The sequence below is a fragment of the Pipistrellus kuhlii genome, unplaced genomic scaffold, assembly GCF_014108245.1.
Source record: "Pipistrellus kuhlii isolate mPipKuh1 unplaced genomic scaffold, mPipKuh1.p scaffold_m20_p_77, whole genome shotgun sequence".
NCBI lineage: Eukaryota > Metazoa > Chordata > Mammalia > Chiroptera > Vespertilionidae > Pipistrellus > Pipistrellus kuhlii.
In genome coordinates this window covers 346,443-373,132 of record NW_023425581.1, presented here as the reverse complement: position 1 = coordinate 373,132, position 26,690 = coordinate 346,443, and the positions used below count along the sequence as shown (strand labels likewise).

At 47.9% G+C, this 26,690-nt stretch overlaps 1 protein-coding gene and 1 pseudogene across 12 annotated transcripts in view; both read right to left on the bottom strand.

Annotated features, from left to right (window-relative positions):
* The window catches only part of KMT2A (lysine methyltransferase 2A), a 90,911-nt gene that overhangs the window by 38,874 nt on the left and 25,347 nt on the right, over nt 1-26,690 (bottom strand). For 7 of the 12 annotated variants that reach the window (XR_006740604.1, XM_045576202.1, XM_045576203.1 and 4 more), the window contains 16 exons: nt 23,955-26,566; nt 22,340-22,517; nt 21,264-21,498; nt 19,185-19,249; nt 18,466-18,870; nt 18,067-18,140; nt 16,871-17,002; nt 13,508-13,621; nt 10,119-10,265; nt 9,613-9,708; nt 9,270-9,390; nt 5,517-5,639; nt 4,931-5,115; nt 2,357-2,530; nt 904-1,014; nt 251-324 (listed from right to left, as the gene is read on the bottom strand). Coding sequence is in view for 11 of the 12 variants with exons in the window: in XM_045576202.1 (XP_045432158.1) it covers nt 251-324; nt 904-1,014; nt 2,357-2,530; nt 4,931-5,115; nt 5,517-5,639; nt 9,270-9,390; nt 9,613-9,708; nt 10,119-10,265; nt 13,508-13,621; nt 16,871-17,002; nt 18,067-18,140; nt 18,466-18,870; nt 19,185-19,249; nt 21,264-21,498; nt 22,340-22,517; nt 23,955-26,566 (4,846 nt within the window). In the remaining variant the exon portion in view is untranslated. The remainder of the gene's footprint in view (nt 1-250; nt 325-903; nt 1,015-2,356; nt 2,531-4,930; nt 5,116-5,516; nt 5,640-9,269; nt 9,391-9,612; nt 9,709-10,118; nt 10,266-13,507; nt 13,622-16,870; nt 17,003-18,066; nt 18,141-18,465; nt 18,871-19,184; nt 19,250-21,263; nt 21,499-22,339; nt 22,518-23,954; nt 26,567-26,690) is intronic. The other 5 variants (XM_036423084.2, XM_036423085.2, XM_045576198.1 and 2 more) reach the window with 4 other exon arrangements.
* LOC118710591 lies at nt 17,244-17,855 on the bottom strand (annotated as a pseudogene).

Genomic DNA, 26,690 nt, shown 5'->3' with positions numbered 1-26,690 from the left:
TCACTTTCTCAGACTCAAAAGGATTCACCTGAATAAAAACTTAAGAATAAATATAGGGACTCGAGGTAGAGAGCACCATTTGAAATGAATAAAATAGGACCCAATTCTAACAACAGACTATAAATACACTGCTGTCTCTAAGCCAGCACTCAAAGAGCATTTCAACTGATTAAGTTTTTAATATTAAAGCCTACTCTTGAGAAACCTCAATCTAGAAATATAGCATAGGAGAAAAAAAAAATTTACTTACTTGCTTGATACTTTATTTGGTTCCCAAAATCTGGACTTTTTGACACTGAACCATGGAAAAACACGTTCCATTTGCTAACAGAAAAACAAACAAACAAACAAACAAACAGCATGTAAACCGGTGAACATTCATGTGGAAACCATATAAAATCCACATCACACAAGCGCCTGCAGATGCGAGGGAAAGACCATCCACTCCAAGGTCCCCCCCAAAGCCCCCAGGAGTCAGAGGAGTGAATACAACCAGATGCTGTATGTGGAGAGCAGAGCACAAGGCAGAAGAGACAAGATCCGGCCGAAGCCGGTTTGGCTCAGTGGAAGAGCATCGGTCTGTGGACTGAAAGGTCCCAGGTCCGATTCCGGTCAAGGTCATGTACATTGGTTGGGGGCACATCCCCGGTAGGGGGTGTGGAAGAGGCAGCTGGCCGATGTTTCTCTCTCATTGACGTTTCTAGCTCTCTACCTCTCTCTCTTCCTCTCTGTTAAAAATCAATAAAATATTAAAAAAAAAAAAAAAAAAAAAAAAAAAGGAAGAAGAAAAAAAGAAGAAGAGACAAGATCTGTTCTGTTCAGGGGCGGCGGGGGGTGGGGGTGGGGGGTCCCTGCAGACAGGCATTAAGAAGGTGGCTATTAACGTGTATTAATGTGGTTCACCCGAATGAAGAAGGACTTGACCATGCTGTTGGCTTTCTTAAGCTCCGGCTGCCCTCCATCTGCATTAATGGCCGCCTGGATGATCTTCACGATGTCATCACTGAACTCCAACTGCGGACAAAAGCGAAGTAGTCACTACTCATGACATGGTGCTTTCCGAACCACCTCCTTTCCCTCCTGACCACCCAGCAGAGGGCCCACAGGAAGCTAATGTCTTAGTTTCATACAGTGCAGTTTCTATTAATGTTTCATTAAAATTTACTTCTATTGATTCCAGAGAGGAAGGGAGAGAAATAGAGACAGAGACAGAGACAGAGACAGAGAGAGAGAGAGAGAGAGAAAACGAACATCAATGGCGAGTGAGAGAGAGAATCACGGATCAGCTGCCTCCTGCACGTCCCTTACTGGGGATTGCCCGCAACCTGCGCGTGTGCTCTGATTGGGATCAAACGTGGGACCCTTCAGTCCATGGGCTGATGCTCTATCCCCTGAGCCACACCAGCTAGGGCCAGTGTGATTTCTCTTTAGAGGAGGCATTTGAGATTCAGTTCACAATTAACTTGTGGAAGTCAAGAGATGCAAGGCTAGTAAAGCAAGAATGCAAACAAATTAGTTGTATCACGGTAAGTTACTCAAGCAGGGCTATGATATTTTATTAAGATTAAAATTAATAACTGAAGAGCAAATATGGACCATGAGTTAACAATCGTTTCCTACATAGTTTGAAAACCATAAAATTAAAATGCATCTACCTACAAATGAATACCTTATACAGAAAGATAAAGCTCAGATGTTATCTCAAAAAGTTCAAGCCATATCTCTCTCCCCCCCAATTTATTATTTTTTTTGGAGGCAACCAAAATTTTGGGTGGCCTTAAAAAAAAAAAGGTCAAGCCAATTAACTTCACACTGTTATTTTTTCCATAAAGTTTTTAAAAAATATATTTGTACTGGTTTTAGAGGGAAAGAGAAAGGGAGAGAGAGAAGCGGGGGAAAGGGGGTGATGAAGAGGGGGTGGAGAGAAACATTGATGACAGAGAACCACTGATTAGCTGCCCCCTGCACACCTTCCACTAGGGATCAAGTCTGTGCTCTGGGCGGCACTGCCCTGACTGGGAATAGACCCAGCGACCTTTCAGTGCATGGGACGATGCTCAAGCAACTGAGCCACACCAGGGCCATAAACAGTATTAATATAAAAAGACTTCAATATGAAAGTAATTTTCAGAGAACTCAGATGAAAGCCAAATAAAAAAAAAAAGAACCTCTTAAGACACTAACCTTCTGAAACGAAGAGCTAAAGCCACCCACCTACTTTTAGGTATTTAAGGCCACATGACATTTCTAAACACAATACAAATCATCCTTTAATGCTTATCCCCAGCTCCATCTTCCACAAAGAGCCGGGAAACTCCACCGGCCTGGGAACGCTGGTGGTTCGCCGCAGACATACCACAGACGTGTAGTTCCCTTGGTCCATCTTCTTCTTGACCCCTTCCAGATCCACAGGCTGCGGCTCCTCCTGCTTGCTGACCTCGGTGAGCACGGGCGGGTCCGGGCCCTCCGGGGAGCTGCGGGAAGGTATGCTCTCCTCCGTCTCGGGGTTTAAGTCTGGGGGCTTGGCAGCCTGTGTCCAGAAAGGCAGGCTTCACTTATCTGACACCGAATAGGCATCTAGGCAAATGCTATTAAAGTTAATACAGATGGGACTGAGTGATTCATACTACAAAACTGAAAGAACACGGAAATAAGAGATTTCTCCAATTATAGAAAAGGAAAAGTTAAAATGAGCCAGCTATCTTGGCTAATTTAAGATTTTGCTTGGTAAATTCCAAGCCTAGCATGAAGAAATAGAAACTGCCCGGCCAGTGTGGCTCAGAGGTTGAGTGTTGACCTATAAACCAGGAGGTCAGAGGTTCAATTCCTGGTCAGAGCACATGTTCAGGCTGTGGGCTTGATCCTCAGTAGAGGCCGTACAAGAAAAAGCCGATTAACGATTCTTTCTCATCACTGATGTTTCTCTCTCTTCCCCTCTCTTCCTCCTAAAATCAATAAAAATATATTTAAAAAAACCCTCCACAAACTGTCCAGTTGCTTTTAAGTAAGACATAAATGGCAGCTAATTTTCTTTCATTTATTTATTTATTTGTTAATTAAATTATTTTATTGAGTTTTTTACAGCGAGGAAGAGGGGGGGATAGAGAGTTAGAAAGATCGATGAGAGAGAATCATTTGCCCCTTGCACACTCCCCACTGGGTACATGCTCTTGACCAGAATCGAACCTGGAACCTTTCAGTCTGCAGACCGAAGCTCTATCCACTGAGCCAAACCGGTTTCGGCTAATTTTCTTTTTAAATATACATTTTTTTGTTAATCCTCACCTGGAGATATTTTTCCATTGATTTTTAGAGTAGAAGAGACAGAGAGACACATTGATGTGAGACAGATACATTGACTGGCTGCCTCCCACGCAAGCCCCAACCAGAGCCAAACCTGCAACCGAGGTGCACGCCCTTATCCACATCGAACTTGGACCAACAGTCTGAGGGCCAACACTACCCACTGAGCCAAACCAGCTAGGGCACAGCTAACCTCCTATTTAAAAAAACTAAGCTCTCTTAAAGAGAAAGCAGCAGCCTAGCTCTGTGTTAACATTACCCACGTGGTTCTGTCAACCAATCACTCCTGGGTTCCTGATGACTAGTAGAGACGCAGTCCACAGCTTGTGCGGCTCCGTAGCAGCAGTTTTCAAACTGTACCCTGAGGAGCCCCAGGGGTTCCCCAGTGCTACGCCGTCTCTGGCCCTTCCCACCTGAGGAGGCACTGTGCTCTCGCTCACCTCAGTGACAGGCTGTCTCTGAACCCTGTTCTGCTGAGGCTCAGGCGTCTCCAACCCTTCCCCTCTCTCCAATCAGAAACATGCTTTTTCTAAAAAGCAACTCTGATCAGGCTACTCTTTTTATTTTTAATCCGCAGCATAGGATATGTATTTTTATTGATTTCAGAGGGAGAAAACCAGAGGAAGAGGGAGGGAGGGGCAGAGGGAGGAATGGGGAGGGAAAAAGAAACCATGAGAGGGAAAGAGAGAGAAACACTAATCGGCTGCCTCCTGAACTTGCCTCAACTGGGGATCAAATCTGCAACCTGGGCATGTGCCCTGACTGGGTATCGAACCTACCACCTTTTGGTGTGTGGGATGCTGCTCCATGGCCACCCGGCCAGGCTAGGTTCCTCTTTTGGGTGAAGGCCTTCACTGACTCCTCACAGCCTTTAGAGTATACTAGTAAAGTCCAAACTTCTTATAACAGTAAGGCCTTTGAAATATGCCTCCTTCCTATTTCTTATCCCAAAGAAGGACCCATTCTTCTTCTTTTTCAAAAGTTTTTATTTATTTCAGAGAGAGGAAGGGAGAGGGAGAGAATGATAGAAACATCAGTGATGAGAATCATCAATTGGCTGCCTCCTGCATGCTTCTCACTGAGAACAGCGCCCGAAACCCTAGCATGTGCCCTGACCGGGAATCAAACGGTGACCTCCTGCTTCATGGGTTGGGGCTCAGCTACCGAGCAACGCTGATTGGGCTAGAAGGTTTTATTCTTGGCTCAAAAAATGTTTTAATGGCCGAAGCCGGCTTGACTCAGTGGTAGAGCATCGGTCTGCAGACTGAAAGGTCCCAGGTTCGATTCCGGTCAAGGGCATGTAACTTGGTTGCGGGCATATCCCCAGTGGGGGGTGTGCAAGAGGCAGCTGGTCGATGTTTCTCTCTCATCGACGTTTCTAGCCCTCTATCTCTCTTCCTTTCTCTCTGTTAAAAGTCAATAAAATATATTTAAAAAAAAAATGTTTTAATGATTTTAAGGTTAAAACAAGTCACCTACATGACTAAGTGAAGCAAAACTAAATGAAGCAAAATTTAAAAAAAAGAAAAAAGAAAAAAAGAAAAAACACCCACCCAACCAAAAACCATTCTGGAAGTAAAAACCACTGAAGGATAAACTCTGAGAACCCAAAGGAGACGGGGCCTACCTGTCGGTAGCGTAGCAAGTGGCTGGTGGTCCGAGAATTCAGCAAGGCCGTCAGCACCTGCTTGAGGGAGGCCTGCAGCGCCGTGGCCAGGGCCAGCCGCCACTCTGCAGGGTGCCGCACGGTGCAGTTCACACACGTATAGGCCACACTTTCCGGCAGATTCGACAGGATCTCATACATCTCATCTAGGAAAGCAAAAACCTACAATCATAAGGTGCTTTGAAGAGCGGGAGAGGGAAGACTACACCACTGAGCTTCAGAGAAAGCCGTCTTACCGAAACAGCACTGAGACTAACATCCCCTGGGAGCTCGCACCTATGGATCTTCCAGGAGACGTTAATACTAGTCCGGACTTTGGTTATTGGGGGATCAATAGGTCATGGTACCCGCAAAGGACAGCAAGTAGGTATTTCAGAGGGACATGTTCAAGATAAATGGGCACAAACTTCACACTATGTTGTTGATTCTAAAGACAAGTTAATTATAAAAAATTCACGTAACACTGCCACAGTTTTTACATTGGGAGGACTGAGGGGCTTGTCAGGGTAGCTATCAGAAAAGAAAATGGTAATAAAAAGACTCCAACCTTCTGTACCTGAAAGATTCTCACATTTGGAATGGACCCAGCGATCACACTTCCCACACTGCATCATCTTACTCTCATAGTCGTCATCGTCATAACACTTATCACAGAGCGGGCAGAAGTTTCCTGAAAGCAAAGCAACGTGCTCAGCTAAGTGCTTTGGTTCCCACACCACTGAACCCCCGGCCTGGACTTCTGTATGTGAACCTGATCTAACATGCAGGAACAGCTGGCTGGCACGCTTCAGTGATGGAGTGTCAACCTATGAACCGGGAGGTGGCAGTTTGATACCGGTCAGGGCACATGCCCAGGTTGCCGGCTCCATCCCCCGTAGGGGGCGTGCAGCAGGCAGACAATCAATGATTCTCTCATCATTGATGTTTCTATCTCTCTCCTGCTCCCTTCCTCTCTGAAGTCAATAAAAATGTATTTTTAAAATAAAATAAACAAATAAAATGCAGAAGCTACTTAACACATGTCAGCACGGCCCTGCCAGGGAATGCGCACACACCTGGAAAGCAGCGGGATCACTCTGGGCTCTTGAACAGGCTGCTCGCTCGCTCTCCAGGCTCATGATTAAAGGCCCCGAGACAGATTTAAGATAACATAACAGAAAAAGCATGGAAGAGAGAACTTTCTCTTAAACGTTCCAAAGAAATGTTTAAATCTTACAAAGAGATGAGGGGATGAGAATAAAGAACAGTTAATTTACACTTTTCTTTATTCTCACTGCTTTTATAGAATGCTTCTAAATTCCAGCACAATGAAGTACCTCCGCATATCTCCTATTTTTTACTGAATAGACTTAGCACTGATTTGCCTATTTTAAATAGCTTCAAAGAGTGAGTGACCTTTTACATCATATTTATTCTAAGTGAATAAAATGATGAGTTCAATGAATTACTTAGATATGTTTTTTCTAGCATTAACTATTTTTAAAAATATGTTTTCATTGATTTTAGAGAGGAAGGGGGAGGGAGAGAGAAATGGAAACATCAATGATGAGAGAATCACTGATAGGCCGCCTCCTATACGCCCCTCACTGGGGATTGAGGGCACAACCCGGGCATGTGCCTTGATGGGAAATCAAACCATAACTTCCTGGTTCAACCACTGAGCCACGCTGGCTGGTCTCCGGTGTAACTATTGAGGGAAAATGTTTGAATATTTGAAATGACATCAGAGGAGTGGCAGCATGACAGCTCACCCAGTCCTCTCCCCTGAACTTTCACAAGCTAACCAAGTCTAACTCAACAAAGAAAGCCCTGCTCAGTGCAGAGGCACACTGAGTCCTGCCCGGAAGCCCGCAGGTGGGCCACCGGGAACAAACCCGGGACGAGCAGGGAGGGAAGCACAGACGGCCCCGCGATGCGGCCCTGCAGCTGGGGGCTTCCTTCCGAGTGGCATGGGAGCAACCGGTCTGAGCCAGCAAATGCCTGACAGACGCGGGTTCTCCGTGCAGCTCTCTGCTGCTGCTGGTGTTTCAGACAAAAAGCCCCCTCGGGATCACAGAGCCCGCTGCCGCGTGGACTCCCCAGACGAGACCCTTGGGCCCTTGGGCCAGGAGACTGTCTGTATCCTAGAGCTATCACAGAACTGACGTCTCCCTCTGTGACTATCCCAGGAGGGCGCTTGGGGCGGGACCCAGAGGTGGAGGCCAAGGATTGCAGTTACGGTGAGGGCAAACATACCCACTCCCAAGCAGCAGGCTGTACTGTGTTAAGGAAGCGATAGAGATTCAAGATTGGGAGATCACAGAGCTAAAACATCTGGCAATTCAGAGACATGTAAACAAATGAAACTAGATTAATTTGTCTCCATGTACAAAAATTAATTCAAAATGGCCGAAACCGGTTTGGCTCAGTGGTAGAGTGTCGATCTGCGGACTGAGAGGCCCCAGGTTCGAGTCCGTCAGGGGCATGTACGCTGGTTGCGGGCACATCCCTGGTGGGGGGTGTGCAAGAGGCAACTGGTCGGTGTTTCTCTCTCATTGATGTTTCTAGCTCTCTGTCTCTCTCTCTTCCTCTCTGTAAAAAAATCATTAAAAAAGAAAAGAAAAAAAAATTCAAAATGGATCAAAGACCTAAATATAAGACCCAAAACAATAAGCTACGTAGAAGAAAATATAGGCACTAAACTTAAGGATCTTGGTCACAGAGAATATTTTATGAACTTGACCTTAAAGGGAGATAAAGGCAAAAATAAATGAATGGGATTACATCAAACTAAAAAGCCTCTCCACAGCAAAAGAAACTGACAATAAAACAGAGGCAGCCAACCTGATGGGAGATATTTGCAAACAGTAGTTCCTACAAAGGTTTAATCTCCAAAATATATACAGAACTCATGAAGTCAATAGCAAACAAATAATCCAATCAAACAGTGGGCAGAGGACCTGAAAACACACTCCTCCCGAGAAGACAAACAGCCAATAGACACATGAAAAGGTGTTCCACCTCACTGGCAGTTAGGGAAATGCAGATCAAAACTACAGTGAAAAAAAAAAAAGAAAAAAAAAAAAAAACTACAGTGAGATGCCACCTCACACCTGTAGAGGGGCCATAATCAACCAGACAAGCAACGAGTGTTGGAGAGGCTGTGGGAAAAAGGGAGCCCTCATTCTCTGCTGGTGGGAATGCAGACCTGTGCAGCCACAATGGAAAGCAGTCCGGTGATTCCTCAAAAAATTAACCCTTTGCACTCCGAACCATTCTGGACATTGGCTATCAGCTACTTGACGCTACTTTGCGGCGGACACGTGCGTTGAATTAATTCAATTCCCCGTAATCACTAGTAAACTGCAATGTCCCCCCTGAGAGGGGACATCCGAGTGATATGCTAGAATTCTGATGTCCCCTGAGAGGGGACAGCGGAGTGCAAAGGGTTAAGAACTGAGGGACCCAGCAATCCCTCTCCTGGGTATGTACCCGAAAACTCAAATCATGTGTTCACAATGAACATGCCCGTGTTCACGGCAGCACTGCTCACGGTGGCCAGGAAGCAGCCGAAGTGCCCTCAGAAGAGGACTGGCTAAAGACGACGTGGTCCTCAGTGGAATACCGCTCAGCCACGAGAAAGGGGGAGACAGCGCCATCTGCACCAGCACGGATGGCCCTGAGAGCGTGATGCTAAGTGAAATGTCAGAAAAAGCTAAGAACCATATGATTTTTCACTCTATATGGGATATAAAACTGAAACCCGTGAACACAAACTGCAGTGTGGTGATTGCCGGGGAGAAGGGGGTGGAGGAGAAGGGGAACCTAATACGTGGTGACAGAGGATGTGACTCTGGGTGGCGGGCACACAGTGCATAAGACAGAATATGCCACAAAGAAGCCCACACCTGACACCTGTGTGTTCATGTGGACCAATGGCCCCCCAATCATCTTAACAAGTTAACTAAACATAAAAGAAAATCAGGTGAAATGGTTGCCTCAATACCACATAAAATAATTTCTGAAACAATCAAATATCTATGTACCTCACTTTGAGAAATACTGGCTCAGAGAACTTCTTTGTGGTTAGTTAACTCTTATAAAAAATAAAACTACTTAATTCTTCTCATAACCTAATAAAGCATGCCTAGTGGCTATAATTCTGTATAAAAGAAAGCAAGACTAGAAACTTAGCAAATGTGTCTAAATGGAAACCTTACAAAGACGTGTAAGACATTTATCTTATTCCACGTGAGTGTTCAGTTCACCTCCAAACACCAAGAACAACATCTAAAATGCGACAAAACCCTCTGGGCGGCACCTTTAGCAAAGAGTTTGGCACAGTCGTGGCACAGTGAGAAGTCGTGGGACCACTGCGCGTCCCAGCCTTTGCCTGGGGTGGTGGATCCACAGCTCTTGCAGCGCACACACTTGGTGCAGATCTGGAAGGAAGGAAACAAACGCAGTCGAGTTTCTTCTCTGTAGTGTCTCCTCTGATTTAAAAAGGTCACAAATATCTAGAGTTGACTTGTCTCCTGGGATGGCTTTTTCTAATAACAAGGCCAAAGTAACTGTCACCCTGACATCTTCAAGCAAGGACACTGCTAAGGTGAGCCCCCAGCCCAGCTGCATGACAGTCCTGGAACATGCGGTGGCGCACTCACCCAGACTTTCTTTTTCTTGGTAGGTTTGGTGGGGTAGTTAGGTCCTAGGCACTCGGGGTGATAGCTGTTTCGGCACTTATTACATTCCAGCAGCTGCTGTAAGACAGACACGAAGGCACAGCATGGGCATCGCCTCCCCTCGGCGAACAGCGTCGCTGCACACCTCACTTCCTGCTTCTCTTCAGTAAGCACAGCACAGCCGCCCAGCGGCACATTTCCTCACAAATTACGTACTCCCCATTAAAACCCACGAAATTACTTCCTGCCAAAGGCACCCAGGGGTGAGTCTGCTTATCAGGTAGACTCGACTTATTTGGGGGATTTTATCCAATGCCACGTCTTGTGCAATATCCCCAAAATTAAAACACAGAAATAGGCAACTGATTATATCCAATCAAATAGTCAAACAGCCTAAGTCAAGAGAAAAAACAGATGCAAACTCCTAAAGGCAAAGGCAGGAATGAAGAAAGTCATCCTCCAAGCAGTTCTATTGCTTAGCCGTGTACCTTTGTGGCTTGGTGCTGCCTTCCACAAACGTGACAGAACTTGCAGCGACGGCAACACCAGTTTTCCAGCTGGTCCTCCAGGGGGCGCTCGTTCTCCTCTAAACAGAACCTGTGGAAGGGCTCACAGCAGACTTGGCAATACACAAACTGGGGAAAGATGAAGAAAAAGTCACGGAATAGTATGCAGATATACCAGCCAAATCCTACACACATCCTTTGGGAGTTAGGAATATAGTGCTCTCTATATTTTATTCAGTATATAGTCAGTATGCAATGAGTATATTTTTTCTTTTTTCAACAGCACAATACAGGGCATTGCAGAAGATTCAGGGAACTAATGTGGGAGTAATAAAATTATAAAGTAACAAAATAAACACAACCCAAGATTTCACATGATGTGCTAAGTGACATAAGATAGCTATAAACAAAGAGCTATGGGGATGTAAAGAAACGGGGTAGGGGAAAACAGGGAGGATTTTAAAGATTTTATACAATATTCTAAACAGTTGTAAGCTCTGGTTTATCCTTTCCATGTCTAATTTTAGAAATAAATTATTTTCATAACGGTATTTTTAAAAATTCCAATGAGAGTGACCCAGAATGTTTTTTCTTTTTTAAAAATATATTTGTATTAATTTTATTGATTTCAGAGAGGAAGGCAGGAGAGAGAGATAGAAATATCAGTGATGAGAGAGAATCATTGATCGGCTGCCTCCTGCATGTCCCACACTGGGGATTGAGCCCACAACCCAGGCATGTGCCCTGACCAGGAATCGAACTATGACATCCTGATTCATAGGTTGATGCTCAACCATTGAGTCTTGCCGGCTGGACCAGAATTTTCTTTTGCCTAAAATAATTACTGGGACAACTGGTCAAACCTAAATAAGGTCCATAGATTAGCTAATAATAATGTACTAATGTTATTTCCTGCTTTTCTTTTTTTAATAAATATTTTATTGATTTCAAAGAGGGAGGGGGAGAGAGATATAGAAACTTCAATGATGAGAGAGAATCACTGATTGGCTGGGGATTGAGCCCGCAACCCGGGCACGTGTTCTGATCAGGAATTGAACCGTGAGCTCTTGGTTCATAAGACACCAGACAGGCCTTATTTCTGATTTTGATAATTAGAGGTAAAATTGCACATGTCTGGAACGTGCTCTCAATTTTTTAGGAAAAATATGTCTACGTATATAAAAATGTGTGTATATTTTATTTCTTATTTTGTAAAATATAAATACAAAGAAAAAAAGTAAATGAAAACTATTATTGTTTGGGGACTCCAGGTGAAGGGGAGATGGGGGCTCTTTGTGCTACCCCTGTAACATTTCTGAAAATCTGAAATCATGTCAACATAAACCCCTTTTACAACGTGCTGGTGGGAGACCCGCAGGCCCTGGTTGTCCTGTCGGAGGCAGAGGGCGCGCGCATCCGTCCTCCAGTCTGGCTTTAGGATTCTGTGGGGACTGTGCACAGCCGGGCCATTTAAATGAGAGCAACCACACTTTGGACAAACTGTTTTATCCCAGAAGCTGAAGTCCTGGTGCATAGGTGCTTCCTCTGTGGGTGGCATGTGTGTGAATACAAAGCACTCGATTAAGTAGGAAAAGAAGGACAGTGCCCCCTGGCACTTGCAGGCTGGATGTTCTCAGTTTCAATGTCATCTAAAGCAGCCCTAGCATAAACAATACTGAAGGAAACCCTTCGGTTCATGATGTGTATAGAGATACACTGAGTGGCCAGATTATTATGATCTCTGAACGCATAATGATCTGGCCACTCAGTATATATCCTATATAATAAAAGGCTAATATGCAAATTGTTCCCTTGACCAGGAGTTCAAACAGCAGGCAGGCCGGCTAACCGCCCATGTCCCTCCCCGTGGCCAGGCTGGCCGGACCCCACCCTTGCACAAATTCATGCACCAGGTCTCTAATACACACACACACACACACACACACACACACACACACACAGAGTGGCCAGATTATTATACGTTCAGAGATTATAATAATCTGGCCACTCAGTGTATATGGAAAGGTTTGTTTTTATATGTATTGTATCAATACATACACATATACGTGTATATACATTTACACATTTCCCCATTTATCCAGTTACATTCATGAGATAAATGCCTACAGCACAACTGCTGGCTTAGAGGGTATACCCATCTAAAACGGAGTACATACTTCCAAAGAGCCCTCAGAAAGAAAGACTGTGACTGATTTAGCTCCACCGGAGAGAGTGCCCATTCTCACATTCCTTTTTATATCATGTGGTTCCCCCTTTATATCATGCTTTCACTCCCATCAAAAGGCTCACCACCTCCGCCCACACTGTTTTATTTCCCATTTCATGCGTTTTATATTCCTGTCCTTAAACCTCTTTCTTACTGGGTGGTACTCCTTTTCCTTACTAATTGTTAAAAAGCTCTTCAGAGACAGGGGTTTGAATATTCAATATTAAACCATCAAAAGTGTCTCTTTTCCTAGAGGAACTCGTATTATTTTTCTCCCTGTTTAAGCATCTAGCAGAAAAACCAGGCCTCAGTAAAGAGTTCACTTTTCTCACTCAATACACCTTGTGGCCCTACTATGAAGCAGATGGCTTCCTAAAATCTCTAAAACATTTCAAAGGTATTTCATAAGCTGGTTTAGTTATTTTTTAATCTCCACCCGAGAATTTTCCCATTGATTTTTAGAGAGAGTGGAAGAGAGCAGGAAAGAGAGAAACATCGATGTGATAGAAACACACTGATTGGTTGCCTCCTGCATGTGCCCCAACCAGGGCCCTGAGCCAGGGAGGAGCCTGCAACTGAATCAAACGTGACCTGGCCCAGAATCAAACCCAGGATATGGTCTGCAGGCCAGCGCTCTATCACTGCGTCAAACCAGAGGGTGCACAGTACCTGCTGCCTGCTAACAAAACAGAATACTAGATACTAAAAGCCAGCAACCATAACAGCATAACGACCAGAATGACCGATCAACCAGTCACTATGAGGGACACTGACACCATCAGTCCCTCCCCGCAGCGCGCATGCTCTGATAGCTGGGTGGCCAACGGGGAACCAGGATGGGTGACAGCAGGGCAGGACTGGGGACTGGCAAGCAGGCGGAAGGCAGACCTTTCGGTCCCCCCCCCCCCCGGCCCACAGGCTCCAATCGCTGAATGGTGAATGGGGAACCACAGGGAACTGGGGTGGGCAGCGGCAGGGAGGGACTGGGGACTAGTGAGCAGGTGCAAGATGGCCAATCGTAGGTTAGGCCTAGGGACCCCACTCTGCACAATTTCGTGCATTGGGCCTCTAGTACAATGATATTTTCATCAATGAAAACTAATCTACATTACCCTTGCTAGGGCACCAAAAGGCAGTCTCTCACCTCCACGTGCCCACTGCTGGCACAGAGGAAGCACACCACCCTGGGCGTGATGGGGAGGGAGGTCAGGATGCCCAAGCCGCCCATCTCCCACACGTTCTCGGCTTCACAATCCTCCTGTGGAGAGAAAAACCATGTATGAAAGTTTTACATGACACAGCAACACCAAGCATATCTCCTTTAATGAGTTCAAAAACAACTGCTGCTTTAAAAACATTTACTATCGGATACTAGTACAACTGTTAAAATGGTCACCTCTTTATAGGTTTAATTCACGCTAACTACAATGCAAAGTAACACTGGGACTGAATTCCTGTTAGTTTTACTGATCCAAGTTATTGTCATCCTTTGATAATTCCCTTGGGAAAGGATGATTTCCTCAGACACTATATTGATGTAAATGTACTTTATTACTCACACGAACCCTCTGCTGATGGTAGTTCATGTTCATTTCCCCGCTCTGTGCTGAATTTCCTTGCTTTCAGCACCTCTGCTAACATTATTATCTTGATTGAGTCAAGGACACTGGCTTCTGATGAAGGTCCCATAGCCATGTGTGGTGGTTACAAATCGGGAGGGGATCTTGGCTGCGAGGGGAGTCCCAGCCCCACAGGAGGCACCCAGCCCAGGGTTCGGGGCTGCAAAGAGGTCCCCATGACTTATGCTCCAGCTCATTTCCCTCTGAGTACCATATCTGAGTCTCAATCATCTTGGCTAACAAGTTTGCCTGCCCCAGTGACTCCGAGACCCTTACCCATCCAACGTGCAGGCCCACCTAAGATGATCCCAGTGGCTTTTCCATACAAATGGCCTGCCCTTGCTCATGCTGCAGACTTTCCTAAAATCTCTCAAAGGGTCCACAAACCCCAAACAAGCAGCATCTAGCCTCAGCAGGCCCCATACTTGCTGCTAAGCAGCCCCAACCCCAGCAACAGTAGCAACTGAACTCAGTTTTCAGTTTAGCCTTCTCCCAGGCACCTCCACGCCAGACACAGGTAGCAGCCACTGCAGATCATCTTGTAGCTCATGCCAGATGACTCCAAGGCAGCAGCTGACCTTGGCTAGCTCCTCCCTGGAGACCCAACACCAGCACATCCAGGAACCACCTCAGACCACATAGACCTCAGACCACCCAACCATCACTACACTCAGGGATAGGCTGGGCAGGCACCAGAGCCCTGCTGAAGGGAGTCCTGTTCCGTGAGGTGGGCGACTGCACAGCAGCTCCTCCGCTGTGGTCTCTGCAGCCCTACTGGTCAATCAGCATGGGGTACCTCCCTCCCACTGAGGTACCGACAGCAACCCAGGCTCAACTACAGCAGGCGGTGCACACAGCCCACACTGGGGGCACAGCCGGATGCCTGGCTCTGGTGACCAGGGAGGCAGCCCCACCAGGACACCTACCACATTAGGCTGTACTACCAAGACCAGGAGACGCAGCAGCTCTACCTAATCCATAGCAACAAGGCGGGAGGCTGCCAAAGTGAGAAAACAAAGAAGCATGTCCCAAGTGAAAGAACAGAAAACTCCAGGTAAAGAACTAAACAAATGGAGGCAAGGAATCTACCAGATGCAGAGTTCAGAACACTGGTTATAAGGGTGCTCCATGAACTTAGGGGAGGAGTAGAGGAACTCAGTGAGAAACAAAGAGACAGGAGACAGTAAATGTGAATGAGATAGAAAACATAAAAAAAAATACCACACAGCAAGAAATGTAGGATACACTGACTGAAATGAAGAATACATTACAGGAAACCAATGGTACTAGTGGAGTAGATGAGGCAAAGAATCAAATCAGAGGTTTGGAAGATAAGGAAGCAGAAAACACCCAATCAGAACAGCAACAAGGACAAGAAAAATGCCCCCAAATGCAGACAGTGTAAGGAGCCTCTGGGACAACTTCAAGTGCAGCAACGTTTGCACCACAGAGGCACCAGAAGAAGACAGAGAACAAGGAATTGAAAAGCTATTGGGAAAATGACAGAAATTGGGCAACATCTGTAACACTGTAACAATAAAAAAGAAAAAATTGACAGAAAACTTTCCTAACCTGGTGAAGGAAACAGACATAAAGTCCCAGAGGCACAGAGAGTCTCAAATTAGTTTAATGCAATGAGGCCCACACCAAGACACATCGTAATTAAAATGACAAAGGTTAAAGACAAAGACAGAATCTTAAAAGCAGCCAGAGAAAAGCAGTTACCTACAAGGAGCGCCCATATGACTGTCAGCTGATTTCTCAACAGAAACTTCATAGGCCAGAAGGGAGTGATAAGAAACATTCAAAGTGATGAAAAGCAAGAACCCCTCAACCAAGATTACTCTCTACAGCAAAGCAGAATTGAAGGATAGAAAAAGAACTTTCCAGAAAAGAAAAAGCTAAAGGAGTTCACCACCACGAATTAGTATTATAGGAAATGTTAAAAGGTCTTCTTTAAGAAGAAGAAGAAAAAGATCAGAATTTGAATAATAAAATGGCAATAACTATGTATCTATCAACAATAACTTTAAATACCAAGGGCTTAAATGCTCCAATCAAAAGACACAAGGAAGCTGAATGGATAAGACGCTGACATATGCTGTCAAAACAAGACTCCTGTCAGATGGAAAGACACAGAGAAAATAAAGCAATAAAAAAAGAAATTTCATGAAAATGGAGCAAACAAAAAAAGCTAAGCTAGCAATACTTATACCAGACAAAACAGACTTTAAAACAAAGATTGTAACAAGACACAAAGGATTCAACAATTCCTATTCTGGGTATTTTTCTGAAAAAACACAAAAACTAAATAAAAAAGACATTCATCCATGTTCACGGTGGCATTATTTACAATAGCCAAAGTGTGGAAGCAACTTAAGTGCCATCAACAGACAAATGGATAAAGAAGTGGGGCATTACCCAGTGAAACACGACTCAGCCATAAAAAGAAATAAAATCTTGCTAATTACAACAACATGGATGGACCCAGAGGGTATTGTGCTGAGTGAAATAAGTCACAGCCAAATGCCAGATGCTCTCACTTGTATGTGGAGTCAAGGAACAAAGTACACAAACAAAACGGAACAGACTCCTAGATACAGAGAATATTTTGATGGTTGCCAGAGAAGGGGGTTAAGGGAATAAGTAAAAAAAAAAAAAAAAGTGAAGGGATGAAGAAGCACAAACTGGTAGTTACAAAATTGGCATAGGAATATTGGAATAACTATATGGTGCCAGATGGGTACTAGATAATTTTCTAATCACATGGTAGTACACCTGAAGCTAACATAATATTGAAAGTCAACTGTAAATGAAACATAAAAAATTTATTTTAAAAATATGAAGTCCACGACTCAATATACTACGTGGTCACTGAACACTTTTACCTTAAAGTCCACTCTGATCCTGTGGACGCCGTCTGCGGGGACCTTCTGCTTGGAGCTGCCGCCGCTGGAAAGAGTGCTGAGGGTGTTCAGAGTACCTGCGTTCTCCTGCTTGCTGACGGGAGGTGGTTTTTCCTGCAGGGACAGAAAACAAGGAACAAAACCACACTTTACTTGCCTTCACTTTTTAAAAAATACTTTTTTAATGTGACTTTTAGAGAGAGAGGAAGGGAGAGAGAGAAACATCGACTGGCTGCCTCCTGCATGCCCCACAGTGGGGACGGAGCCTGCAACCTTTTGTGCACAGGCGGACACTCAATGAAGTAAGCCCCGGCGGCCAGGCTTCCTTCGCTTTGCAATAGAAAATAATGCAAATGACAAATCTAATTAACAGAAGGGAAAACATGTTTCCAACACAACTATCCTATAGAAATAGTGAAATACTTTTTTTTTTTCATTAAGGCCTTTTATTTGCATGTATGTAATTACAGTCCCAGAAAAGAACCCCAATGTTTTTCCTCCTGTGTGTTTTCCTCTTGCTTCTCTGTGGTCCATGACGCCAGCATAATGAAACCAAACTCGCGGCAGGCGCAGGTTACTCTGCAATGTTTCTGGATCTTCCAGTTCAAATTTGGGCTGATTACTCCACATTTGTTTAACCTGCCCATGAGGTCCACAGCAATTTTCCCAGCTCTGTGATCACCGATGATTTCAAATTTGCCAGTGGAATCACGCTTCATCATCACAGCCAGAAACCGGGCGATGACTCTGGAGCGTGGCCTAATAAAAACCTAGCATCTGCTGCCCTTCTTTGCATCATGGATGCTCTTTAGAGCATCAGCCAGAACATACATGTGTACCATTATGATGGCATGGAAAGAGGGCAAAAAGAGCCAGAAGAATCTTAAAGATCTCTGTCTATCCACATCCTAAAAACAGTGCACACAGGGAAGGATGGGGATTACAGACAGATATTGCTAAAGGATGCTAAGCAGCCTACAGCATACGCTTGTAGGGCCACAAGGAACAGAAAACAAGGTGAAAGAGACAAAAAAGGGTTTGAGCTAACACCTAAATCCCACTGCCACCTACAAAGAAGAAAAATGCAGTTTCATCCACTCGACTACATCACGAACAAGGCTCTTTTCCTATAGAACAGAGCACACCCCTGAGAGATGGCAAAGAAACACAGCTCTCACCTTTTCTTTTGGTTTTTGTTTTACAGGAATACTTGGGCGAGGAGCCACCTTTTTCTGCTTGCTTTGCTCTGGACCTGAAGGATTCAAAATAAATCGCAGTCAGAGGCTACCACACTCACAGCTAATGGTAAAGAGCAACGACTCCGCCAGGACTGATTGGCCTGGGAAGAAGAGGCTGCTGGAAAATGAAAACGACTTAAACTCTAGGCATGGAACAGGAAATTAAGACAGTAACTCCAACTTAACTGTGTTTTGGCTTCTATTTCTTTATTACTGTGGACGGTTAAAAGCTAATTTTCTTACATGGAAGACTGAAACATCTATTGCAGGTTTTCAAATACTGTGTAAGACATCGGTGCTTTTTGCAAGTCCTCCTGGCTCAGCAGCTCCCTCACTCACCTGGGTCCGGCGGCAGGGGCTGCTTCTTCTTGGGCTCGCTGGGAGCTGCCTTGGGGGCGTCTTTCCTGGGGGGCGCCGTGCTGGGTGGCTGAGGGGGGGGCGCGGGCGCGGGTGCTGGCTGGGAGGCCTGCTTGCTGGACTTCCTGGAGGCTGGAGTGGGAGCCTGTTTGGGTTCGGGCGCCGGAGCAGAGGCGGGCCCCTCTTCGCTCTTCTCTTCTGTGTGCTTCCGAGGGGGAGGCTCACTGCTGCTTTTCTTGGGGACAGGGTCCTCGCGTGCCGACGGGAGGGGCTTCTGACTGGCGTCCACTACGCTCTTCACAACACTGTTCTCTTTACTCTCTTTCTTTTCACTGCTCTTGGACTTCTTCTCTTTCTTTTTCACAGCTAGGGGGAAAACATGATTATCTATAAGCAAGAAAAATTTTATTTAAAATAGAAGTATAGGAATGTAACCATCTTATGCTCAGTTTCCTGCAGCTAATGTTGACAAGAAAGTTAAGCTGTTCAGGTAGAATAGCTATACTCTCATTGTTCTAGGAAATGGAAGAAACTGTAATCCTTATATAATTTTAAAAATGTGTGGTTTTTTTTAAAATGGAAATTTCAAACATACTCTACTTAAAAAGAAACCTAACCAGTGTTCTCGTTACACCAGACGTGCACAGTTACACGGCATTAACACGAGAAGCATGTTGGGGAAGAGTGCTGGACAACATCACCTTTTGCTTGCTTCTGAAGATAGGCTTTCGAAGGCATCCACTGTAGATTCTGGCATTTTCTCATCCTAGGAGAACAAAGGGTATCACAAAGTGAGTGGCGCTTAGAAGAGAAGCAATTCGGACAAGTGTTAATCTGCCTGCAGTAACCAGGGAATCTTTATCCGGGCCATTCTGAGAACTGGAAAAAGTACGGCTCATTATACAGGTGAAACCAGAGCCTTCAATCAGTGTCCCTATCTTTAAGTCCTAAAAGGAGCAAATACCACATTATCTTTTAAACGAGACTCAAATTTCTTATAACCTAGTACAAAACCATCGGTTGATATTTTTTATTCTCAAATCAGTTCTGTTCTGAGATTAATATTCATTTAGAGCAACCTGATTATAAAATAGACTAAAGTTATCCAGCAAGTCCTCTCTCTGCCACCACAGTGCTACAGATCTATGTCAGGACTTTGATATATACCTATGTGTGTGCACACACACATACACACACACACACTAATATATTAGAAGCCCAATGCATGAAATTCATGCAAAAGTAGGCCTTCCTTCCCCTGGCAGTTGGCACTGGCTTCCCTCTGTCACCTGGGTCCTTGGCTTCCCTCGAAGCGCTGGCTTCGTCTGGAACAGTGGTCGGCAAACTCATTAGTCGACAGAGCCAAATAATAATACAACGATTGAAATTTCTTTTGAGAGCCAAATTTTTTAAGCTTAAACTCCTTCTAATGCCAGTTCTTCAAAATATAGACTCACCCAGGCCATGGTATTTTGCGGAAGAGCCACACTCAAGGGGCCAAAGAGCCGCAGTTTGTCGACCATGGGTAACATATTAACATATGTATAATAAATACTACCCCTCAATTTAACAAAAGTCAAACGTAATCTGAAGTGTAAAATGTAACCGAGTCCATTTCTACCCCAAAATTCAGTATGACTTTACCTTTTTGCTGAGCTGTGAGTTCTCCCTCCTTTACATGAATGAGACAGAGAAAAGATTCTTGCTTAACCGCCAGAATGACTAAACCAAAGCACAGGACTACCTGCTGTTTCCTGGGAACTGCCTCCCCGGAGTAACGCAGAATTGCTCCCATTGGTTTTACATAAGTCACTTCCACGTCATTCATTCATTCATTCATTCATTCATTCATAAAATATCTACTGATAAAATCTACTCCTGATTCCAGGCACTTTCTGATATGCTCAATTCCCAAAAAGTCTATCTGTGCAATTCTTCTGATCAACTTTAGACAAATTACCCATAGGGTCAAAGTGCATCCACAAACTGACTAAGAAAGGGAGAAGAGATAAGCGCAACGTCCGTATCACAAATCCCACGGCATGAAACTACCCCGAGAGACAGCAGAGACATAAGCAGATATCACCAATGCTTCTCGAAAGTCATAAAGATAAAGGGAATTTCGATTGACCTGATAAATATGCCTGAATCTGTCAGTTTTCAAGCAGAAAGCCCCTCCAGCTTAGTTGATATGGTAACCCCAAAGCACACGTGATACATACATTTAAATTAACTAAAATGTGACAAAAATGTAATTCCTCACCATTCACCACATTGCAATCGCTCCACAGCTGCATTGGACTCCTGGCCACCAGGTGCACTGAGCAGCTCAAAGCATTCCCAGCGCTGCCGAATGTTAGACAGCCCTGCCCCAAGGAACGTGTTTAAAGCACAGCTCACCCTGGCTGGTGTGGCTCAGTGGACAGAGCATCGGCCTGAGGACTGAACAGTCTCAGGCTCGATTCCCGTCAAGGGCACATGCCCAGCTTACGGGCTTGATTCCCAGGGTGGGGCATGCAGTAGGCAGCTGATCAATGATTCTCTCTCATCGTTGATGTTTCTAGCTCTCTCCCTTTTCCTTCCTCTCTGAAACCAATAAAAATATATTTTAAAACATAAAATAAAAACGAAGCACAACTCACACCTAGTCACGCTGTGCAGCTAACCTTGAAACCCAAGAACTGAGTACAACCACGTTCAGTTTTCCGATTCATCTTTGCAACGAACCGAGCACAGTCACCCTCCTTCCCGGAGGGAGGCCGCTCCGAGGAGCCACTCACTTGCAGCACTGCTTCTTTATGTTGCGGCCTCCGAACTTGGGCTTGTCCAGGCAGTTAGTGCAGACACCACAGTCCTCGGGCACCTGGCAGCCAGGGCACTGCCCACACCGCCTGGAACGCCGGCCCTTCTTCACAGGGGGCTCCTGGGGCACCTTGTTCCTGGTGACGGGTTTGATCGGCTTGATGGGCGGAGCAAGAGGCTCAGCATCTTCTGAGCCAGCGATGGAGGACTTGTCTGTTGGAGAAACGCATTGTTATCTTTGAAGGAAGATCTGGTTCCTTCCTGGGAGCAAAGGTGGAAAGCTTCAAAATCCATTTATACCACTAGCAACATTCAAACTTTGTTTTCACTGGGACTCCAAAAATGAAATGGAATACGTTAAAAACCATCATATGTGGAACTGAAAGCCTGTTTAAATAGTTATTTAAATGTTATTAAATGCCTATAAACGTGAGGCTTAAAGAAAGCAGAAACCTAAATACTGAAAACAAAACATAGTCTAACCCCAAGTTCAAGAAAATGAACTGACTGTCCCAGAGGACTGCCTACACTCTACATTCTAATGAGCATTTACCCATCACCTGAGTGCTATCGGGTGACCATGAGCCTCACTAACCCCCAAATACATGACTGGCCCCAAGCCCCGCTGCTGAGCTCTGAAAACCATGGCACCGGGCCCACCAGCGCGGGAGGGCTCCCAGGCAGTGAGCATGTGCGAATGCTAAGACAGACCTGCTCCTGAGGGACACAGACCCCTCCGGCGGTCACCTTTTCCTCAAGGACTGTCTTGCCAAACCTTTTAGCCTGCAGGGCTGTCTAGGAAGGCTGTGCCCGAAGATTCCCTCCCTCCTTCATTGACTGACAGCTCTCCCAGCCTTCCCTGGCTCCCTCCATGAGAGGGCCTCACATGAGAGGGCCTCTAATGAGAATCCTTATTCACTGAGCGCCCCCTTGCCACCTGTTTTTAGAGGATCCAGACGAATACATGATGCTGTCGAGAGCCTACGAGGCATCCCAGAAGGATCAGCAGCAGATCACCCGGTGCTAGGACTTGAAAGCTGACACCCTGACTTACCATCATTCCCCATGGAAGACAAAATCTTCTCTCGTTCTTCCCACGGTAAGGCACTCAGGGTGGGCATGTCGTCAGGAAACACAGCGCGTTTCCGGCCAAGGGCCACGGCAGCTCTTCTGCAGACGTGTTTAATCCGGGGTCCTCGCACAGAAGTCTCTGATGAGTCACTTTCTTGACCCTAAGTAGGAGGGAAGCCAAAACAAACAACAACCACACATGTTGACAATATATGTTAAATGAAACCAGCACATTTTTGGCTAACTTATTATAATCTAGACTCACTCTAGTTATTTCCAGCTGATAGGCCATATCAATTTGCAGGAATCAACTACTTCTGCATCCTAACATCGGCAGGAAAAAGACAGAAATCAACTAAGTTCCTATTCCTAATTATACTACTTTTTGAAAATTCCCCTAAAAATTCAAGCTGCCAGTATATTATCAAGAAGTTCAGGCTAACCACAATTTCCTGTATTTCCCTGGTCAACAGGGAAGTAGGAGGACATAACCTATGAATGAAGTACAAAAGACTCCAAACCAAAAAGTCTCATCTTAAAGTCCTACTGCTCATCACTGGGAGGCTAACCAAAAAACACCCCAAATCGTGTCCGAGGAAGTCCCTGCTTGAACTCCCATCTCGAAGAATTAGTAGAAAATGGCCCAGGCTGAGGAACATTAAAAACCCAGGTGTGTGTTCACTGCGCCCTGACTGAGATGTTGGCATAAATGTGCATTTACTGTATGACAAACTTTTATAAAGAACCTAAAGATCGGTATGCTTTCTCAGAAAAGACCAGTGCCTAGTTTACCATGTAAAAAGGAAAAACAAACACAAAAACAAAAACAAAACAAAACCACAATGGTAAAAATATGTTTGTCTTCATCTTACTAACTCTTCAACAGCTTCTCTGTCCCAACCTGAGGCCAACGGCTTCTCCGGTGTATCTGCACACACCCTCTATCTATCTATCTATCTATCTATCTATCTACTTATCTATCTATCACCTATTTATTTCTCTCATCAGCACCCCTTGCAGGGGTCCTCAAACTTTTTAAAGTGGGGGCCAGATCACGGTCCCTCAGAGAGCTGGAGGGCCGGACTATATGAACTACTAATTCCTACTGTAACACCTCGGCTGCGCTCACTGCCCAAAAAACCTGGCGGGCTGGATCAGACTCCTCTGCGGGCCGCATGTGGCCCTCGGGCCGTAGTTTGAAGACGCCTGCCTTAGAGGATGAGAATCCGCCCCCATCCCGTTTTCTATAGTAAACAACTTTACAGAATTGCACCTTCAAAACTGTCACAGGTTCTAACTAAAAAACCCATTAAGTACAAACTTCTGTCACGTGGCCCCAACCTGCCTGTGGGCCTTAGCTCACCCCTTTCCTGCCTACGGCCTAGCTACTCACCGCCCTCACACGTGTCTCTACCTCCCGTTCCTCTCCTCGCCATGCTCTCCCCTATCACTGTCCACCTATCACAGGTCACTGCAGATGTCCCTCCTTCCTCCGCCTTTCCCGACTCCCGCGACCGGACAGAACTGAGCCCTCAGCTAACGCTGCCCTGGAAGGGGCTGGCGGGACGGAGGTCACCAGGCAACACGGAAAGGAGTACCTGTGCTTTGGGCTGGTCGGTTTGCTTAAGACTCTTACTCTTCTCGATCTTGCAGAGCTGGGCCTTGGCCTTCTTGAGGAGGCTGGCGACCCTCTTGTCGGTCATGGGGAGCTTGTCCGCCTGCGCCAGCATGGAGCCGATGGAGGGCGCGGAGTGCTTGACGCCGGGCGCGGGCAGGCACAGGGCCTTCTCCTTCTCGGGCGGCGGGGCGGCGGCGCCGAGGTCCAGGCCGGCCTTGTCCAGGCTCCCTCGCCCTTTCTTGATCAGTATTTTGGTTTTGACAGCGGCCGAGTCCCCCAGAGTCACGGCAGCAACCTCGGGCCCAGGATCGAGGGACGAAGACTTCTTCCGCCCCGTGACCTTCTTGGCGGAGGACGACGCGGCCGCCTCTTCCCCCCCAGCCTTGTCCTTGGCCGCCCTGCCTGCGGGGAACAGGGCGGCGGCTTGGATCTCGGACCCCTTTCTGCGCTTCTCTTTGCGGGACTCCCTCTTGTTCTCCTTCTCCCGCTCGCGGTCGCGCTCTCGGCCCTTGTCCTTCTCCACGGGCTTGTCGGCGGCCGCATCGCGGTCGCGGGCCGGCTCCTCGGGGGCGCGGTCGCGGGCGCGGCCCCGGTCGGCCTGGGCGCCGGGCGTGAACCAGGGGAAGAGCGGCGCGGGGCCGCCGGCCGCGAAGGGCTCGGCGGGGGCGCCGGGCCTCCGGGGCCGCGGGGCCTTCTCGGTGGCCTCCCCGGGCGCCAGCGGGTGCGCGGGGAAGGTGAAGGCGGGGCTTAAGGCACTGGCGGCGTGGGGGCTGGCGGCGAGGCTCAGCGAGGCGGCCCCGGGCGGCGGCGTGAGCGGCGACAGCTCGGCGGCGCTGAGGCGGCCGCTGCGCGTGCGCATGGAGTGCGAGGGCGAGCGCGGCTCGGCGCGCAGCGGGCTGAACACGCGGCGCTTGCGCTTGCGGCTGGGCGCGGCGGGGGCGCGGCCGCCGGGCAGCGTGACGGACTCGAAGATGCGGGAGTGCGCCTCGCTGGGCGTGAAGCGCGGCGCGCGCAGCAGCGGGCTCCGCTTGTGCACGTCGAACCGCGGCCCCGCGTGCAGCGGCGCGAAGAGCCGCGCGGCGCCGGGCGCCGAGAAGCCCGCGGCGAAGCCCACGTCCTCCGGCGTGAGCGGCGGCGGCCGGAAGTTGTCGAATACGGGCTTGCGGATGAGGCCCTCCTTGGCGTACTTGGCGGAGGAGAAGAAGGGCGGCTCGGCGCGCGAGTGCTTCAGCGACGTCCAGCGGAAGGTGGGCTCGCGCAGGATGGACTTGCGCTTGCCCTGCAGCGGCGCGGTGGGCGCGGGCAGGAATGGCGACGCCAGCGGGATGGTGGGCGGCAGCAGCCAGGGCGTGGCGTCCGCCAGGCCGGCGGCCGGCTGCAGGGGCGGCGGCGGCGACAGCAGCGGCGGCGGGGGCGAGGCGGGGGCCGCGGGCGGCGGCGGCGCGCTCGGCAGCGCTGACAGCTTCTTGGCTGCCTTGGCCCCGAAGCTCCGCTCCGACGCCGAGTAGCGCCGGCCCCGCCGGTCGCTCCGGTCGCTCTCCGGGGCCTGGGCAGCGGGCAGTGGCGCGTGCGCCTCGGGGGTGTGGCCCTGCTCCTCGGGGAGCCCCGGCATCTCCTCCGAGGCCTGCGAGTCGGTGGAGGTGTCCACGCTGGGGCTGCTGGAGCGCGACGAGTCGGAGGACAGCTGCGAGGAGTGCTGCGAGGCGGCGCTCGACTTGTCGGAGGAGCCGCAGGACGCGGCGCCGAAGCGGCCGCCGGGCGCGGGCTCCAGGCGCGCGATCTTGATGGGCGGGTCGTAGTCCTCGTCCTCGATGAAGCGGCGGGGCGTCTTGATGATGCGCGAGGAGATGGCGCTGACCACGGGCATGATGAACTGCCGGATGTTCTTGACCTGCGTCTTCGCCTTGCGGCCCTGCAGCTGGGCCGCCTCCTTCTCGATCTTCTTCTGCGCCCCCTTCTTGGCGCGCTGCAGCAGCTGCTTGGCGATGGCGGCGTCCGTCCTTTTGGAGGACGGGATGATCCGCACGGGCTTCACCCTCCGAGGGCTCTGCCTCACCGTCTTGTCGTCCTTGGCGGCGGCCGGCGCCCCGTCCGCGTCCCTGCGGGCCTTCGGGGGCTTGTCCGGGGGCGAGCCGAGCAGGAGGCCCGCCGGCGCCTTGACTCTCTCGGTGGAGGGCGGCCGGCCGCGCCGCCGGACAATCTGCACCCCCTTCCTTCCGATCTGCAGCTTCCCCGCCTTGAACTTGGACTTGAGGGGGGAGAGCTTGCCTGCTCGCAGCTTTTTAATCTTGGTGGCTTGCTGGAACGTGGCGGACGGGGTCCGTTTGATCTTTTTCAGGCTGTCTTCTTTGCTTCCCTTTGGTAACTCGGAAACGTCCTTGCCGTGCGTTATTTTGATTTTCACTCCAGGGAAGGTGGGAGGTCTTCCTCTCTTCTTTTCTAAACTTTTAGAGTCTTTCTTCCTGATCTTATCTGCGGGCTTGGTCTCTGGCTTGCCGAGAGGGGGGAAGGCCGGCGGGTCGGAGAGGAGGGCGGGGCTCCGGTCGCAGCCGCTGCGAGGCCTCCCGCGGGGCTTGCGAGGACTGCTCTTGGCTGTGCGACAGACAGACAGACAGACAGCGGGTTAGCTTTGGGTCAGGCTGTAACAAGCCGAACATCACAGCACAAGCCCGTGGGACTGCACTCCACTGCGCCTTATGTGTCAGCATCACATTTT